Source organism: Hyaena hyaena, unplaced genomic scaffold (assembly GCF_003009895.1).
Source record: "Hyaena hyaena isolate Hyena2069 unplaced genomic scaffold, ASM300989v1 scaffold_261, whole genome shotgun sequence".
In the NCBI taxonomy this organism is placed as follows: Eukaryota; Metazoa; Chordata; class Mammalia; order Carnivora; family Hyaenidae; genus Hyaena; species Hyaena hyaena.
In genome coordinates, this window is record NW_024080893.1 from 885854 (window position 1) to 902314 (window position 16461).

General features: G+C 37.4%; 1 protein-coding gene across 3 annotated transcripts in view; it reads right to left on the minus strand.

Annotated features, from left to right (window-relative positions):
• NR1H4 (nuclear receptor subfamily 1 group H member 4) overlaps positions 1–16461 on the minus strand; it is a 72213-nt gene that overhangs the window by 1742 nt on the left and 54010 nt on the right. For all 3 annotated transcript variants that reach the window (XM_039245575.1, XM_039245574.1, XM_039245576.1), the window contains 2 exons: positions 13405–13551; positions 1255–1368 (listed from right to left, as the gene is read on the minus strand). In XM_039245575.1, the coding sequence (XP_039101506.1) occupies positions 1255–1368; positions 13405–13551 (261 nt within the window). The remainder of the gene's footprint in view (positions 1–1254; positions 1369–13404; positions 13552–16461) is intronic.

A 16461-nucleotide genomic window follows, 5' to 3' on the forward strand; every position in this document is an offset into this window, starting at 1 on the left:
TGGCATTGCTCTCAGATAATTAAAATAATCCAAAAATATAGACAAATGTTATATACAGGTGTTCATTTTGACATTGTTTAAAACAACAAAAAATTTAGAAACATCCTGAGTATCCAAATATGTATAATCCAAATGATTATACATCAATATGATGGATACATATATTTCAACAAAGTTTTGCCAATGTAATTTTTTTAATGACATAGGAAAAAAAACTTTTAAAAAATATTGTATGTTCTGTATTATGTTAAAAAAGATGTAGAGACACCTGAGTGGCTCAGTTAGTTAAGTGTCTGACTCTTGATCTTGGCTCAGGTCATGATTTCATTATTTATAAGATCGATCCCCATGTCATATTCATCTCCACTCTGATAGTACAGAGCCTGCTTGAGATTTTTATCTCTCCCTGTCTCTCTCTCTGCCCCTCTCCTCCTTGTTCTCTCTCTCTCTCCCTCCCTCTCTCTCTCTCTTTCTCTCTCTCCCAATAAATAAATACATTTTTTTTTGAAAAGTAAGTTTTGGGATGCCTGGGTGGCTCAGTCGGTTAAGCCTCCGACTTCAGCTCAGGTCATGATCTTGTGGTCCATGAGATCGAGCCCCGCATCAGGCTCTGTGCTGCCAGCTCAGAGCCTGGAGCCTGCTTCAGATTCTGTATCTCCCTCTCTCTCTCTGCCTCTCCCCTGCTCATGCTCTGTCTCTCATAAATAAATAAAATTAAAATTTTTTTTTAAAAAGTAAGTTTTAAAAGAATGTAATTTCCTTTACTTCCCTGTTCAAATTTCAGCCTCTTAGAAAAGTCTTTCCTGTCCACCAATTATAACATTCTGCAGCACACTTTCTTTCCTTATATCCTTATCTTTATATTTGTTTTAGCATCACTACCTCATTTAAGTTATTTTTGTTACATTTATTGTCTTTCTCATCCTACTATGATGTAAGCTCTATGTAGCTATATCTGGCCTGTTTCTTTACTGCTGTATCCCTCATTGTCAGAAACCATGTTTAGTACATAGTAGGTGTTCCAAATGCAATTATTCAATGAATGAGTTTAATGTTTAGAAGAAAGGCTGGGAAGAACTACACTGAGATATTAACAATGGTTCCATTTGAAGAGTGCGATTACAGGCCATTTTACTTTTTCTTTATACCTCTGTGTCTTCTAGATTTTTCTTTAAGAAACATTATTGCTATTATACTGGAGAGGAAGAAAAATAAACAAATGGCATAAAGATAAAAACAAAACAATACAATTACCTGGAGAGAGGATAACAATTGCTGTAAGCAGAGCATACTCTTCTTGAGTCATTTTCAATTCTGCAACACTTTTATAAAAACTAAACATAGGTGTAATATACTCATCAGAGATACCTATGGGAGAAGATGAAAAGTTACAGAGACATAGTTAAGTTTTTGAATGACTAAAAGTTGTGAAGCTACAAACATATTATATATACATACACATGTTAATATTTATACACAAATAATGTCCATATTTTATTTGTCCAAAGGCAGGTCATTGCAAAGAAGGTCAGTTAACAAAATCCTCAAAATATAATTTAATCAGCAATCTGTATATGTCTGATTTCAGCAATGCCTTTATTTCAGCCTCTTCTGTCCAACAATAAGTTACAATGTTCTTGAATTACCCAAAGAATCTCCCAACTTCACCATTTTCTAGATGGGGTTTGGTTAATCTTTTTAATATTAATATCTGTTGTGGGGTATAAGTTTAAGAATTCCCTGAGCTTGCACCAATAGGCTAACAAGGCTTAGAGCAGAAAGTGGCCATTGGGCGAAAGAGCCCCTAGCATAGAACAAGGGTAGAGCAGAAAGCTGCTTCCAAGGACTAAAGCACCTGAGAAAAGGTAAACAGGTAAATAGGGCAAAAGACCTCCAGAACAAGGTGAAATTGCCTGGAACCAATTAGGAAAAAAATAAAAAATAAAAAGCCTTGTTAACCCTGAAGTAGCATACTCTGTCTTATCCCCTAGACCAGTTAAGATAAACAGACATGGTGCCCGGTGCCTACAGTAAATAGCCATCTACTTAGTGCCACGATTTTGTTTTGTATTGACCCAAACCCCTAATACTGCATATCTTTGAAACCACCTTTCTCTTACATTCTTGAGTTAATGATCACTGTTTTACTGTCTCTTTCTGCACATCCATCACTTTTGTCAGCCTTCTGATCCTAATAAATATGGAGCAAGGACCCTAACTCGGGGCTATTTTCTCCTCCTGGACAATAGTTTCTCTTGTATTCAATTCTGTGTTCACTCTCCAAGAGAGAACTCCGGACTCAAAGTCTACGACAATCTATAATTAAGGTATAGGTAGCATCTTAAACAACCAACAAAAAATTACTGTTCTTAAGCCCAGAAGTATAGACATCTTGACTTAATATATTGGTTAGGGTTCTTCTTGGAGTTCCATTTCTTACTAGGGCATTGGTACTTGGCTGTTCTCTTCAAACTTACATGTCTAAAACCAAAGATACCATGTACAGAACTAAACTCCTCATCTTCCCCCAAATCCATCCCTTTTCTGATATTCCCATTCTCAGTAACATCTTCACCCATCCAGTTTCTCCTGCCTGACAACTGAGATTTGGCCCTCTCTCTAACGCAGTCAGGTGCCAAGTCCTATGGTTCAACTTGCTAACTCTCCCTGGTTATTCTCTCTCCTCTCCACTACACCTAGAATTGACTTAGTTTCCGTCCTATTTCTTTTCATCCGGATTACTGCAACTGCCTCCTCACTGGTCTTCCTGTCTTCAGCTTGGTCCCAGAATCACAAATTCAAACCATACCCTGTCTCCTCAATTTTTACAAATCTTCAAAAACTCTCAGTGGCTCTTGGCATAAATGTCCTTCCTTTTTACATAGGAAACCCCAAGACATGTCCCGTCTATCCCACCACCCACTACTCATCTACCTGATAATAGTAGAATCCATATTTATTGAGTGCTCATTATGTATTATGCACTGTTCCAAGCACTTCTTATGCTATAATTCACTTAATCTTCCTAATACCCCATGAGGTAGGTACTGCCTACTGCAAATGAGGTATCATTTGCCCAAAGAACCATAGCTCATGAGAGGTAGAAACAGGATTCAAACCATAGACAGCTAGCAGGTTCCAGAGTCCTGGCTCTTAGCTGTCACTAAGCTGTACAACCTTTCTATCACACAGCCTTTACTCCAGCCATGTTCAGCCACTTGGATCTCCCGAAATAATTCATACTGCCCAGTTCTATTTTGTTTTTAAATTTTTTAAAATTTATATTGAGAGGGAGAAAGAGGGAGGGGCAAAGAGAGAGGGAAGGAGAGAATCCCAAGCAGATTTTGCAGTATCAGCACAAAGCCCAATGCAGGGACCACAAACTGTGATACCTTGACCTGAGCCAAGATCAAAAGCCAGCTGCTTAACTGACTGAGCCCCCTAGGTGCCCCCACACAGCTCAAGATATCCTATCTGGAATATCCTCCTCCTCCTTTATCTAGCTGTACCTCTTCATATTTAAGACTCTTTTGTGTCACTCCCCCCATTCATTCAACAAGTATTAACTAGGTGCCTGGTCCCGTTTAGGGCTCTACTCCAGAAAAGTTTTTAAAAAATTTTTTTAAAGTTTGTTTTAATTTATTTCTGAGAGTGCCTGTGAGTGTGTGTGTGTGTGAGCAGGGGAGGGTCAGAGAGAGAGGGAGACACAGAATCTGAAGCAGGCTCCCTGGAGCAGGCTCTGAGCTAGCTGTCAGCACTGAGCCTGATGCGGGGCTTAAACCCACGAACCATGAGATCATGACCTGAGTCGAAGTCTGATGCTTAACCGACTGAGCCACCCAGGTGCCCCTCTCTCCAGAAAAGTTTTGACAGGAGATTTACAGAGACAGAAAAAAAGAAGGGGAAGAAGAAGGGGAGGGTGGGAGGAGGAAGGGAAAGGGAAGGGAAGGAGGCAAAGGAGAAGGAAGGAAGAATTGAGGGAGGAGCGGGGGTGGGGGGAAAGAAGGAGGAGGAAAAAGAGGAAAAGGAGGAGGAAGAAGAAAAAGAAAAAAGACTATGGGTGGGTGGGGGGTAGGGGAGCCTGTTATGTAACTTATGGATGAATTAAAATGAGAATGAGTTTCCCTGAATTGTTCCACACTAAAATAGAATGCTGTATTCCATCCTGAACCAGACCTAAAGCCATACAACTTGGGCCAAACCAAACTACATTTGTATTCCGGATGCTAAAGAGCACAATATCATCGAATATTCTGCTTCATAGAATCAGAAAGTCTAAATCCTTACTTTTAGCATAATCTAAAGAGTCTTCCCAAACTGAATCCCTGGCCTTTCTCTCCTTAGTCAAAATACCACAATTTTCTCCCCTCCCCTCCCCACCTTTGACTTTTGATTCTTTAATCTACCCCAGTGGGCTCTCTTAACAACAGTGTCTTTGTTAAGCAATTTGGGTATTACATCATGTGGAAGATTTCAGCTTTTACAAATTGATCTGAATACCCCTGACTGTATTAGATACAGTGTAAAAATGTAGAAGGTGAAATGTAGAATGTATATGTGATCATGCAAATACCAGTCCTGGTTTTCAACAAAGAGGTTAAGAGCTAGTGAGCCAGCTCTGAGTTTGAAATCTGACCTATGACTTGATTTTAGTCACAGAACTTAAACTCCATAAGCCTCAATTTCTTTATCTGTGAAATATGAATTATAACAATAGGAAAGTGTTATATTGTAGGAGATAATATATATGGAGTGCTTAGCATAATGCCTGGTTGATAATAAACCCTCAAAAAATGTTAGAGCAAATACTAACAATAACTATTGTTGTTTTTCAGGAAATTGGATTAATTTTAGCTCATTAGTTCATTTTAATCTCAATTCATCTTGGTTTTAGTTAGATTAAGGTCATTTACTTTTGTGTGTACAAAGCTACATTTTTGTTTTGTTTTTACATTCTTCACACTCCTAGAGATGAATCCAAATTGGCTGATCAGAGATTTGCTTCAGTATTTTTCTAGGTGTTAAAGCTAAACTACATCTATATTTTCTTGGCAATATATTTCTTGTTCTTTTTCACTTTAAAAAAGAAAAATGGTAGTCTTTAGGCTTTCTTCAGCATTCAGGGACTATGCCCATCATACTTGGCTACCTAAAATAGCAACTCATGACCGTGCTAATTTTAAAAAGGAGTATACAAGGATATGGTGATAATTTTTATAAATCATCTTTGACTACGTAATTTTCTGTTTTGTCTTTCTAAACCCCCATTAACCTACCAAAAATGCTACCTTTATTAGTGACCACATTATAGTTAATACTTTTCAGGAAAAAATGGTAAAGATGTTGGTTATTATTGTTTGTATTGTACACGTTGTATAACCCAACAGTGAATATACTTTATAAATGTAAGAAATAGAATTAAAAAAAATAAATTTCTTACAGAACAGATCAAACATAAATCTGCTTTTGGAATTAGAGTTAATAATCATAATTAACCACAGCACCATCAACAAAGGGGTATTTTAAGTGTTTACAAACTAGAATTTTTCTAACCTAAGAAATGTAACAGTAACATCATTCTAAAGGGGCAGTCTTTTCTTGATTTTCTGCCTCCTCCACTCTGGAGACTTGCTTAAAGTTTGTTTCATTTTTTGCTCTTATGGCCAATTAGCTAATTTCTGGTCACAAGGGGGGGCTATTTTCTAACTTAACGACAAAGACTACTATGGAAAAGTGCAAAGTTGTAAAAAAAAAAAAAAAAAGCTTATGTTACTGCTTCTGTTTCTTGTTTTGCCTTTTTTTTTTAAAAAAAAAAAAAGAAGAGGTATGTAATTTGTAAATTAATTATTTAAAAATCAGAAGTATTCCTTGAGAGAAAAACTATTTGATAGAATTAACTCTGCTATTTTAAGCTATTTTGAAGGTAAGTGTCTTTTATTTCTTAATTATCTTCGAAGTTTTGATTGGGAACAAAAATAAAGCAGAGGGGTGTGTATGCGTGACACAAAAATATGTATTATGTAAGAAAATTCCTGCTACTTTAAATACCTTTATCTGATAATATTACAATTGATTGGATCAAGATAGACCAAGAATCTTATTGAAAATGATACTATTTGCTCAAAGCCGCATAATTTGACATTTTTCTAGAAACGACACCACCCCATAGCATAGAAGTTAAGATGTAAGTCTCTGACATGGCACACAAAGCAATGTTTGTCTTCTGCTTTCCTTCCAAACTAAGCTCTCTCCATCCAACTACTCCATCCAGTAGTTTCCCTATGAACTAATGACTCCAACTCTTGGTTCCTGAGGCTAATTCAGGTCACTGTCCACATAACTTATCTACCTCCCTCTGACACTAACCCCTACGGCAGAGACAGATTGAAACTCCAGCCCAAGGTCCAGCCTCTGTAGGTCTCATTTCTCTTGCTAGAGGTTGGTTATTCAGTGACAGTACAATTCTAGCCAATGAGACAAAGGGGAGTCTACTCAGGAGCTCTCAAGAAAGATTTCCATGCTCAGTAAGAGGCCATTAAGTTTCTACATTGAGTTTCTTTTTCTTTTGGCCATTGTTGCACCACATGTGATGCTTGGCAATGCTATGGCCAGGAAGAGAATAGCCTGAGGGTAAAGCCAATACACCAAGGACAGCAGAACAGAAAGATGAAAAAAGACCTATGTTTCTGATAATGTGTTGAGCCCTTTAAATAACCAATTCTGCTGCCACCCTTCCTCTGGGTTTTTCATTTGAGCTGATGTCCTTACTTTTTCAGGCCATACTGAATAGGATTTCCTGTTATTATCAGCCAAGAGCATCCTGGAAGATGGTACCTCTAACAAGTAAGATACATTTTTAATACCTTCATGCTTTTTGGCCTGAAATAAGGTAGGATCCCTGTTAGGCTAGGACACACCATTTTCAAGGAAACATTCAAATTTTGCTTTCTCTGCGGAGAAAGCATAACTATTTTCTCCCTTCTCTAGGTTCAATTCTACTGCATGTATCAGAATTCATATCTCCCATTAGAGTGTGAAATTCCATAAAAAATTTTTATGAGAACAGGAACTGGTCTGTATTCTCAGTGCCTGACACACTGCCTGAATTTGTGCCATACTGTTGACCTTAAATAAAACGCTGCCATCAGATTAGCAATTCAAAAAATAACTATGTAAATATAAAATTTATATTTCCATATGAAATATTTAATTTGAAATACTTAATAAATAGCATGCTTTCCATTAGCTCTAGTGGCTAAAAGTTATCTGGCTAAATTAGGTCTCACTGGTGCTTAAGAATTGCCAGGGCCTGGATTGTCAAGTTCCAGATTCATCTCAACAAATTCACCAATTTTTGTATAACAAATGTATGCCAGGCACTGTGATAATGCTGGGAATAATCTTCTAGCAGCTAACAGATTAATGGAAGAGGCAGATACGTAAGTAAATACATAATGTCCAATGCTGGACAAGTATAAAAGGCTTAAGGAATACACCTAAGAGCCACTGAAAAGGCTGACTGTTGTATCAATTTAACACTTTCTCTTATTTTGAGAAAGTTTTTTCTTACAGTTTGAATCCCAAATTTGTCCATGCCAAAATTACCACATAACCACTATGAAAAACAAAATGAGAGATATTAAGAACTCTAAGTTTTGACTTAGGCATTTACCTTGCTTACAAATATTCTGTCATTTGTTCTTTACATTTCCAAACCTTTTTAAAAGTCTGAACTGATAACCAGCTTACATCTGCTTCTTAGAAAATTTAGTTCTTCCAGTTGTTTGCATTTGTTCCCAAAGCTAAAGCAATGAAATCAAGTGTATTTAAAAAGCAGAGACATAAGCACAGTATACTACATAGAGTACACCTTACTATGCTATTGTGAACTAGCCACAAGTCTACCATGCTGATAAGGATCTCTCATTTCTCTGACTTCCTTGATCCTATTTACCATTTACTTAAAACTAATTACAAATTGCTACTCACTGCTTATACTTTCTCTCTCAACCAAAGGGCAGGAATCTGTGTTTACTAAGTTTTTTTATTCCCTACTAGCTGGTAGTAGAGCAAATATTAGACCATGGTGAGTGACAGGGGAAACATAGAAAGAGTACTGGGCTTTGAGTTGAATCACCTGTGTTCATCTCCTGGTAGTCTGCTGATTATCTGTGTGACTTGGGGCAGGTCAACTGGCTTCGCTAAGCCTGTTTCCTCATCTATAAAGTAGAAGCATAGCACCTACCTTCTGTGGCCACTGAGAATATAATATGATGATGTGTTTAAAAGCAAAGCATTGCAAAAATCACAAGAAATACTGTCATCCTGATAAATACAAATAAATTGAATATTTCATTTATGTCTTTTATGGGGATCAAAAAAGACCAAAATATACCATAAATTTCAGAGGTTATTTATATTTGAAGTTAATAGAACAAGTTGCATTGGTCTGAAAAGGTATTGCTAATTTCCTTAATGTTAAAATAGAAACTCATTCAATTCTAGCAATTCAGTGTTGTCATATTTTATCAAAGGATTATCCCTATTTTTAATAAATATTTTAACTTTAAAACACAGTTTGCATAATAATACATTAGGAATAATATAATCGAGGCACTAGAATTGCATAGAAACAACCCAACCACAGGTTATATCAGGTATAATGCTCTGAAGCTTCAGTTAACATACATAATAAGCACTGTAACCCTCATTAAGTAAATGTACCACAGGAGACATTATTTTTGTGTATGTAATTGGGGAAATAATAGCAAACAAAAGACTATGAAATTGAAGAACAAAGAAAAGAAATTTCACATTATATTCTTTAAAGACTTCTTTAGGCATAAACAGGGTAACTTTGAAATGTTATGTTTCTCTAGACTTAAAAATAGAACAGAAAGAAGAATATGTTACATTTGCACAAGAATAAAAAGTTATTCCGAAATGTCATCTTGCAAGATCAGAGTTCTATGTGGTATGTGGAAGGGGCAATGTTCTGAAAATCCACTGGGAGAAGCAAATTCATAAATATTAATAAATGGAAGCATCATTATAGATAATAAAATACGAAGCAGCATGTGAATTTGAATGGTTTTTATTGTCACAATATGTGGTTGATGTTTGGGTAAGGTAATCTATTTATGAACTGGATGCATGCATATTTATTTATACAGTTCATAATCTGGAAACTTCATTCTTGAACTTTTCTGAAACTTGCAAAATCACAAGTTCTGAAACCTATGTTAATCTGCAAGATCCTCACCATTTCTCACCTAGGTTTTGCATTGATTTCTTCATAGGGACCTGATTCTTATCTTAATCCCTCTAAACCTTCTTTCATATTTCTGCTTGAAAGATCTCTCTACAGTACTGTATGGTTATGTCACATCTGCTCACAACATTACAAAAGACTCCCCATTATATAAGAACTACATTAAACTACTTTTGTGGTGTTCAATATCCTTAAAAATCTAGCAGTTACAACTATCATTTTTTCTTTCACCTTTACAAATATCATTTTTCAACAAGATCAAGGTATTTGTGAATCCTCTACATGGATGCTCTCACATATCTCCACATCCTTGCCCCTGCAATTTCTATATTATTATAATTTAATAGATATATCTCTAGGAATGCCATTCTCAAGCTTCTGTGGCTTGACAAGTTCCTAACCATCCTCCATGATTCACTTGTCAACTTTACAAGCCTTTTCTGGATCACCAAGTAAACTCACACAGGAAGGTAAGCACATCTTTGGGCTTCTATTTCATTTTGCACACACATTCCTCATAGTCCTTATTACACTGCACCTTGATTTGGAATCCTTTGCTTATAGATCTGTCCCTCTATAAGCTCCCTGAGGACAATGACAATATTTCCTCATCTCTATACCCTCAATAATTACACAGTGCTTGGCACAAAGTAAGTATTCAATTTATATTTGTTAAATAGAAAGATCTCCTTTAATGTGCCTGTTGATCAGTAATTCATTTTCCCCTACTAATCAATGGTCATAAAGTTTCAGTTAAGCAAGATAAATAAGTTCTAGATATCTGCTATACAACATTGTACCTATGGGCAACAATGTTGTATTATACACTTAAAATTTTGTTAAGAAGATAGATCTCATGCGAAGTGTTCTTACCACAATAAAAATAAAAAGTTGAGATATTCAATGAGCTACCTGACTGGCTAAACCAGCAATCAGAAATACTGATTAGTTACAAGAAGGCAAGCAGTAAGACTTATAGAACTAGATGGTGCCTTGGAGGTTACTGATTCAATTCTTCCCTTACCCCCAGCATCCTGGACAGATGGATGGAGGGATAGACACACACACACACACACACACACACACACACACACACACACACTCTATACATTCCAGAATAGGTAAAATAAAATCTGTCCAGAACCAGAACCCATATTTCTTGACAGCATTCTGTCTTTCTTTTTTTTTTTTTTTTTTTAATGTTTTATTTATTTCTAGGAGAGAGAGAGAGCGTGAGCAGGGGAGGGTCAGAGAGAGAGGGAGTCACAGACTGAAACAGGCTCCAGGCTCTGAGCTGGCAGTCAGCACAGAGCCTGATGCGGGGCTCGAACCCACGAACCGCGAGATCATGACCTAAACGAAAGTCGGACGCTTAACCGACTAAGCCACCCAGGCGCCCCTGACAGCATTCTGTCTTTCAAAAGGTGAAAATCTCCAATAATTTCTCAGATCATTTCCCTTCTTTCCATTTCTTCTGGTAGCACATTCTTTTTTTTTTTTTTTTAATTTTTAATGTTTATTTATTTTTGAGAGAGAGAGACAGAATGTGAGTGGGGGAGGGGAAGAGAGAGGAAGATACAGAATCCGAAGCAGGCTCCAGGCTCTGAGCTGTCAGCACAGAGCTCAACACGGGGCTTGAACTCATGAGCTGTGAGATCATGACCTGAACTGAAGTCAACTGTTCAACCAACTGAGCCACCCAGGTGCCCCTCTGGCAACACATTCTTGAAACCTTTTGCCTACTGACAGGTGTCTCCCATCCTAGCTTATCCTAAGATTGCTGGAAGATTTGTAAAGCATGATTTTGATGTTTTCCCTCCCCTGCTCAAAAATCTTCAGTGTCTTCTTCCTCTTTCTTTTTTTTAATGTTTTATTTATTTTTGAGGTGGGATGGGAAAGAGAGAGAGAGAGAGAGAGAGAGAGAGAGAGCGAGCGCATGAGCAGTGGAGGGGCAGAAAGAGAGGCAGACACAGAATCTGAAGTAGGCTCCAGGCTCTGAGCTTTCAACACAAAGCCCAATGTGGGGCTCAAACATACAAACTATGAGACATGAGCTGAAGTCAGATGCTTAACCAGCTGAGCCATCCAGGCTCCCCAGTGTCTCTCTACTTCTTATAAAATAAAGAATAAAACGTTTAGCCCCGCATTCAAGGCCCTCAACCATTTGGCTCTTTAAAAAAAAAATTCTATTTCCCTGTAATGTAACACTTAATCTATAAACTCAACTATTCATTCTTCTTTGAGTGCATAAGCTAGGCTTTCTTGCCTCAATCGTTTGCTTGGGCTGGTCCTTCTTTCTTGTACCTCCACCATGAATATCCACATCTAATATCACTCAAGGCCCAGCTTGCCAGCAAAATCTTCCAGAGCCCTACCAACCAGAAGTCACCTCTCTCTCAGTTCTCTTCCACATTTTATTATAACTATCTATGTAAGGTTCATGTCTTCCTACTACACTGTAAGCTTTCTAGGAGAAGGAACATACCGGATTCCTTTCTTCACTGCCTCCATAGTTATCTGCCCGTAAGTACATGTTAAACTAGTAAATCAATGATCTATACAAATAAAGCATCTTTTTAAAATGTATATATAATTTTTATTTTTTTTAATGTTTTTTATTTATTTCTAGGAGAGAGAGAGACAGCATGAGCAGCGGAGGGTCAGAGAGAGGGAGTCACAGACTGAAACAGGCTCCAGGCTCCGAGCTGGCAGTCAGCACAGAGCTCGACGCGGGGCTCAAACCCACAAACCGCGAGATCATGACCTAAGCGAAAGTCGGACGCTTAACCGACTAAGCCACCCAGGTTCCCCTAAAATGTATATTCTTTAAATCTATCAATAATGATTATACTTTCAGTGTTTAAGAAGAGAGAATACAATGATATGGGATGGCTGCTTTTAAAAAATAATTTCCAATTTTTAATTATTTTTCTTATATCACAAATGCAGAACTTCCTAAAAACTTTCCTTCCAACTGCTGTTATAAAATACTGATTTTTATAAGTACTTAAACTTTTGTTCTAGTCATTCATAGAAGGATAATACTTTGGGAAGAAAGGATCTTGAGAATCATTTCTTCTCATTCATCCCTCCCCTCCCAACCACATAGAAAGTATCACAGGAAAACAAAAACTTATCCTATTTTAAGACTCTTCTAAGATAAACTGCACATAATTCCAGGAAACTTATTCCAATGTTGCTTAACCCTTTCTGTCACAGTATTCCTCCATAGTAAGTTCAACTCATACTATTATTTATTTTACCTCTTGAGAGGCAATGTAGCATAGTGATTTAGACACACAGCTTCTGAAGTCAGACTTCCTGTCTGTCTCTGGGAAAGTTATTAACCACTCTCTGTGTCAGTTGTCTTATCAATAAATTTTGAATAATAATGGTACTTATTTCATAAGACTGCAAGATTTTGATGAAATCATATAAGTATTTAGAACAGTGTCTAAAACCTAGTAAATGATATATAAATGTTGCTATTAATAATTGTTTTTATTTTGCTTTGAATAGAGATGGATAATAGCTTGAGCCACAGTAGTTCATACATGAAGATTTTGAACAAGTGAATCTTTTTTTCAACTGAATAATTCCAGCTCCTTTATGCTGTTTTCTTTATCTGACTAATTTTCCAAACTTTAAAAAATTCCTCCTTTGGCCCTTAATCTTAGTATAGCGCAGGGTATTTTTAGTATTTTGCTACTACAAAGACACTTGAAGGAACCCTCTAAAAGCCTTATCTGGGGCTCCTGGGTGGCTTGATCAGTTAAGGGTAAGATTTTATCTCAGACTTCAGCTCAGGTCAGGATCTCACAGTTTGTGAGTTTCAGCCCCACATCAGGTTCTGTGCTGACATCTCAGAGCCTGAAGCCTTCTTCAGATTCTGTGACTCCTTTTCTCTCTGCCCCTCCCCCACTCACATTCTGTCTGTCTCTTTATCTCTCAAAAATAAATACACATTAAAAAAATAAATAAAAGCCTCATCTATTTAACACATACCTTTTTAGAGCCATTCACCATATTAGCCACAATGGGAACGTAACTTTGCATAAGATAGGCAAGAAGCCTGCCTTCATGGAATGCTTCCTTACAGGAGCAAACTCTTTACCATTAACCAAATCACATACCACTCCTCCGAATTCTTTCTTCCAATAGGTCAGCATGTCCAGCTGGAAGTTTCTTATTGATAATCTCAGCTGAACGGAGGAACATAGCTTCAACCGCAGACCCTTTCAGCAAAGCAATCTGATCTTCATGGTCCAAAGTCTGAAATCCTGGATGAAGATGATAGTCAAATCAAGTATCAAGGAACTGTGAGTGCTATATAACAATATTTCATCATCGCTACCATCCTCATTGATAAAGCATTTCCATAAGTGATTTAAAAATTGTTTTAAGATTGTGTAGTCAAGTTGAGTCACTAAATATCTATTTTTCTGTTCCAAATAGAAGCTGACTTTTATCTTATTGAGTAGGATTTATTGAACAAGTTGGGTAAAAAAGGACATCAGATCCACACCAAAAATACATATAATGGCAGAACAGGCTGATTCAGATGAAGTAACTCAGAGGTTAGAAGCAAAAAGATTTTCTTTGAGCCATTATATTAGTCACATCTGGTGACACAGGGCCAATTCTGCAGAATGGAAGCATCCACAGACCAGAAAAAAATCTTTACATGTATCCAGCCATGGAAAGGAATTGACAGCCTGAAGGAATATAACACTACTTGGAAAATCCAAAGTCCTTATCCTGGTTTATATGTCACAGTCTCCAGCAGCCTCTCTGACATCATTTCCTCCTCTTTCTTCCTCTCACTCACTGTGCTCCAGCCACATTGACTCATGGCTCTTCTGTGAACATACAAACTTTTTTGCCTCAGCTATCACCATGCTTTACTCCCCCCACTATATGCAGAGACCCTATATTTGTGGTGACCCTACTAAAATAATACGCTCCAGGATTCACTAGTCCCTACTTGCTTTATTTTTTTTTTAGTGTTTATTTATTTATTTTAGAGAGAGAGAGAGAGAGTGAGCAGAGGAGGGGTGAGAGAGAAGGAGACAGAGAATCTGCAAAAGACTCCACACTGTTAGCACAGAGCCTGACACAGGGCTTTAAACTCATGGACCTGAGCTTAGGTCAGACACTTAACCTACTGAGCCACCCATGAACCCCTAGTTGATTTATTTTTACTTATAGAATTTATCACTACCAGACATAATAAACTTATCTGCACACTTATTAATCATTTGCCACCTCAAATAGAGTATAAACTTCTTGAGGGCAGAGACTTTGCCTGTTTTGTTCACCTTTGTATCCCCAGTGCCTAGCAGATAATTGATATCCAAGAAACAATTTTTGAATAATTGGATAACTGAATAAATGGGAAACAAACATAAGCTCCTATGCACATGTATACATACACATAATACACATATAAACTAATACCATCAGGGTCCACATGCTTAGAAAAGTATTAAATAGCAATGGGAGTTTAGAGAAGAGAGTAATGCTAAGGTTAAGAATCACTATCTTAGGAGTGCCTGGGTGGCTCAGTCATTTTAAGTGTCCCACTATTTATTTCTGCCCAGGTCATGATCTCAGGGTTCATGAGATCGAGCCCCGCGTCGTCTTTTGTGCTCTACTGACAGCATGCAGCCTGCTTGGGAAATTCTCCCTGTATAAACAAAGAAACAAAATCAACTTAAAAAAAAAAAAAAAAAGCATCACTATCTCTCTTTTTTTTATGTTTTATTTATTCCTAGGAGAGAGAGAGAGAGAGACAGCGTGAGCAAGGGAGGGTCAGAGAGAGGGAGTCACAGACTGAAACAGGGTCCAGGTTCTGAGCCGGCAGTCAGCACAGAGGCCAACGCGGGGCTCGAACCTACGAACCGCGGGATCATGACCTAAGCGAAAGTCGGACGCTTAACCGACTAAGCCACCCAGGAGCCCCGAAAGCATCACTATCTTAGAGTTCCTTTGAAGGCAGGAGCCATTCCTACACGGTCTCCAGCACCCTGGACAGTGTCTGGCACAGGTCATGCTCCAAGAAAGACAAAATGAAATGATTCAACTCTTTTAACAACGTCTCTTCATTATTGGTATTATATCACTATTATTGCTATTTATAATAATGTTGTCTTTTCCATAATTATTGTTAAAATATTAACTATTGCTAGTATTGTTAAAATTTCTTTCTCAGGAGTTTTGGTCTTTTATTTCCTTTTGTATTTTAATTTTTTCTTCCGCTTTTCTCATTTTTTAAAAAGTTTATTTATTTTTAAGTAATCTCTACAGACAACATGGGGGCTTGAAACTCACAACTCCAAGATCGAGTCACATGCTCTTCCAACTGAGCCAGCCAGAACCCCTGCTTGACTCATTAAACATACATTTATCATACTCTTTTCTCAACTTTAGAACTAGTCTAAGCACTGGGAATAAAGTGATGTGTTAGATATTGTGTTGCTTTCAGATAAGCTACCTTTCATGAATAAGATTTTTTTCTTCAATTATTTTGTGGTTTAAGACCAGCAGACTATTTGAACTGAAAAACTCTCTTTTCACAAACAACCAAAAATATATTTCTCCCTTACCCAATTCCTCCTCCCACACTTTTCACTCTTGTCTAATCTTGTTTTTGATCAAGATTCCCTTCACCTTAATTAGCATATAACAAATTAAGTTCTTTTTTCATTGTTAATAAAGAAATGAGAGAATATTTTTTCTTAGTTTATTGTCAAGTTGGTTCCCATAAAACACCCAGTGCTCATCCCAACAAGTGCCCTCCTTCTTGTCCATCATACCCCTTCCCCTCCCCCCACCCCCATCAGCCCTCAGTTTGTTCTCAGCATTCAAGAGTCTCTCATGGTTTGCCTCCCTCCCTCTCCTCCACTATTTTTCCCCTTCTTCTCCCCCATGGTCCTCCATTAAGTTCCTCCTAATCCACTTTCTGTTATCTGGTATCTGTCTTTCTCTGCCTGACTTATTTTGCTCACCATAACACCCTCAAGTTCCATCCATGTTGCTACAAATGGCCAGATTTCATTCTTTCTAGAAATGAGAGAATATTAATGTTAACATGAAAATGAGAACTTCCTCCTCACATTTTTTGAGTTTATGTGGGCTATCCATGACACTTTAATAAAATAATAGCATTATGCTGGCCAAAGAAGACAAAT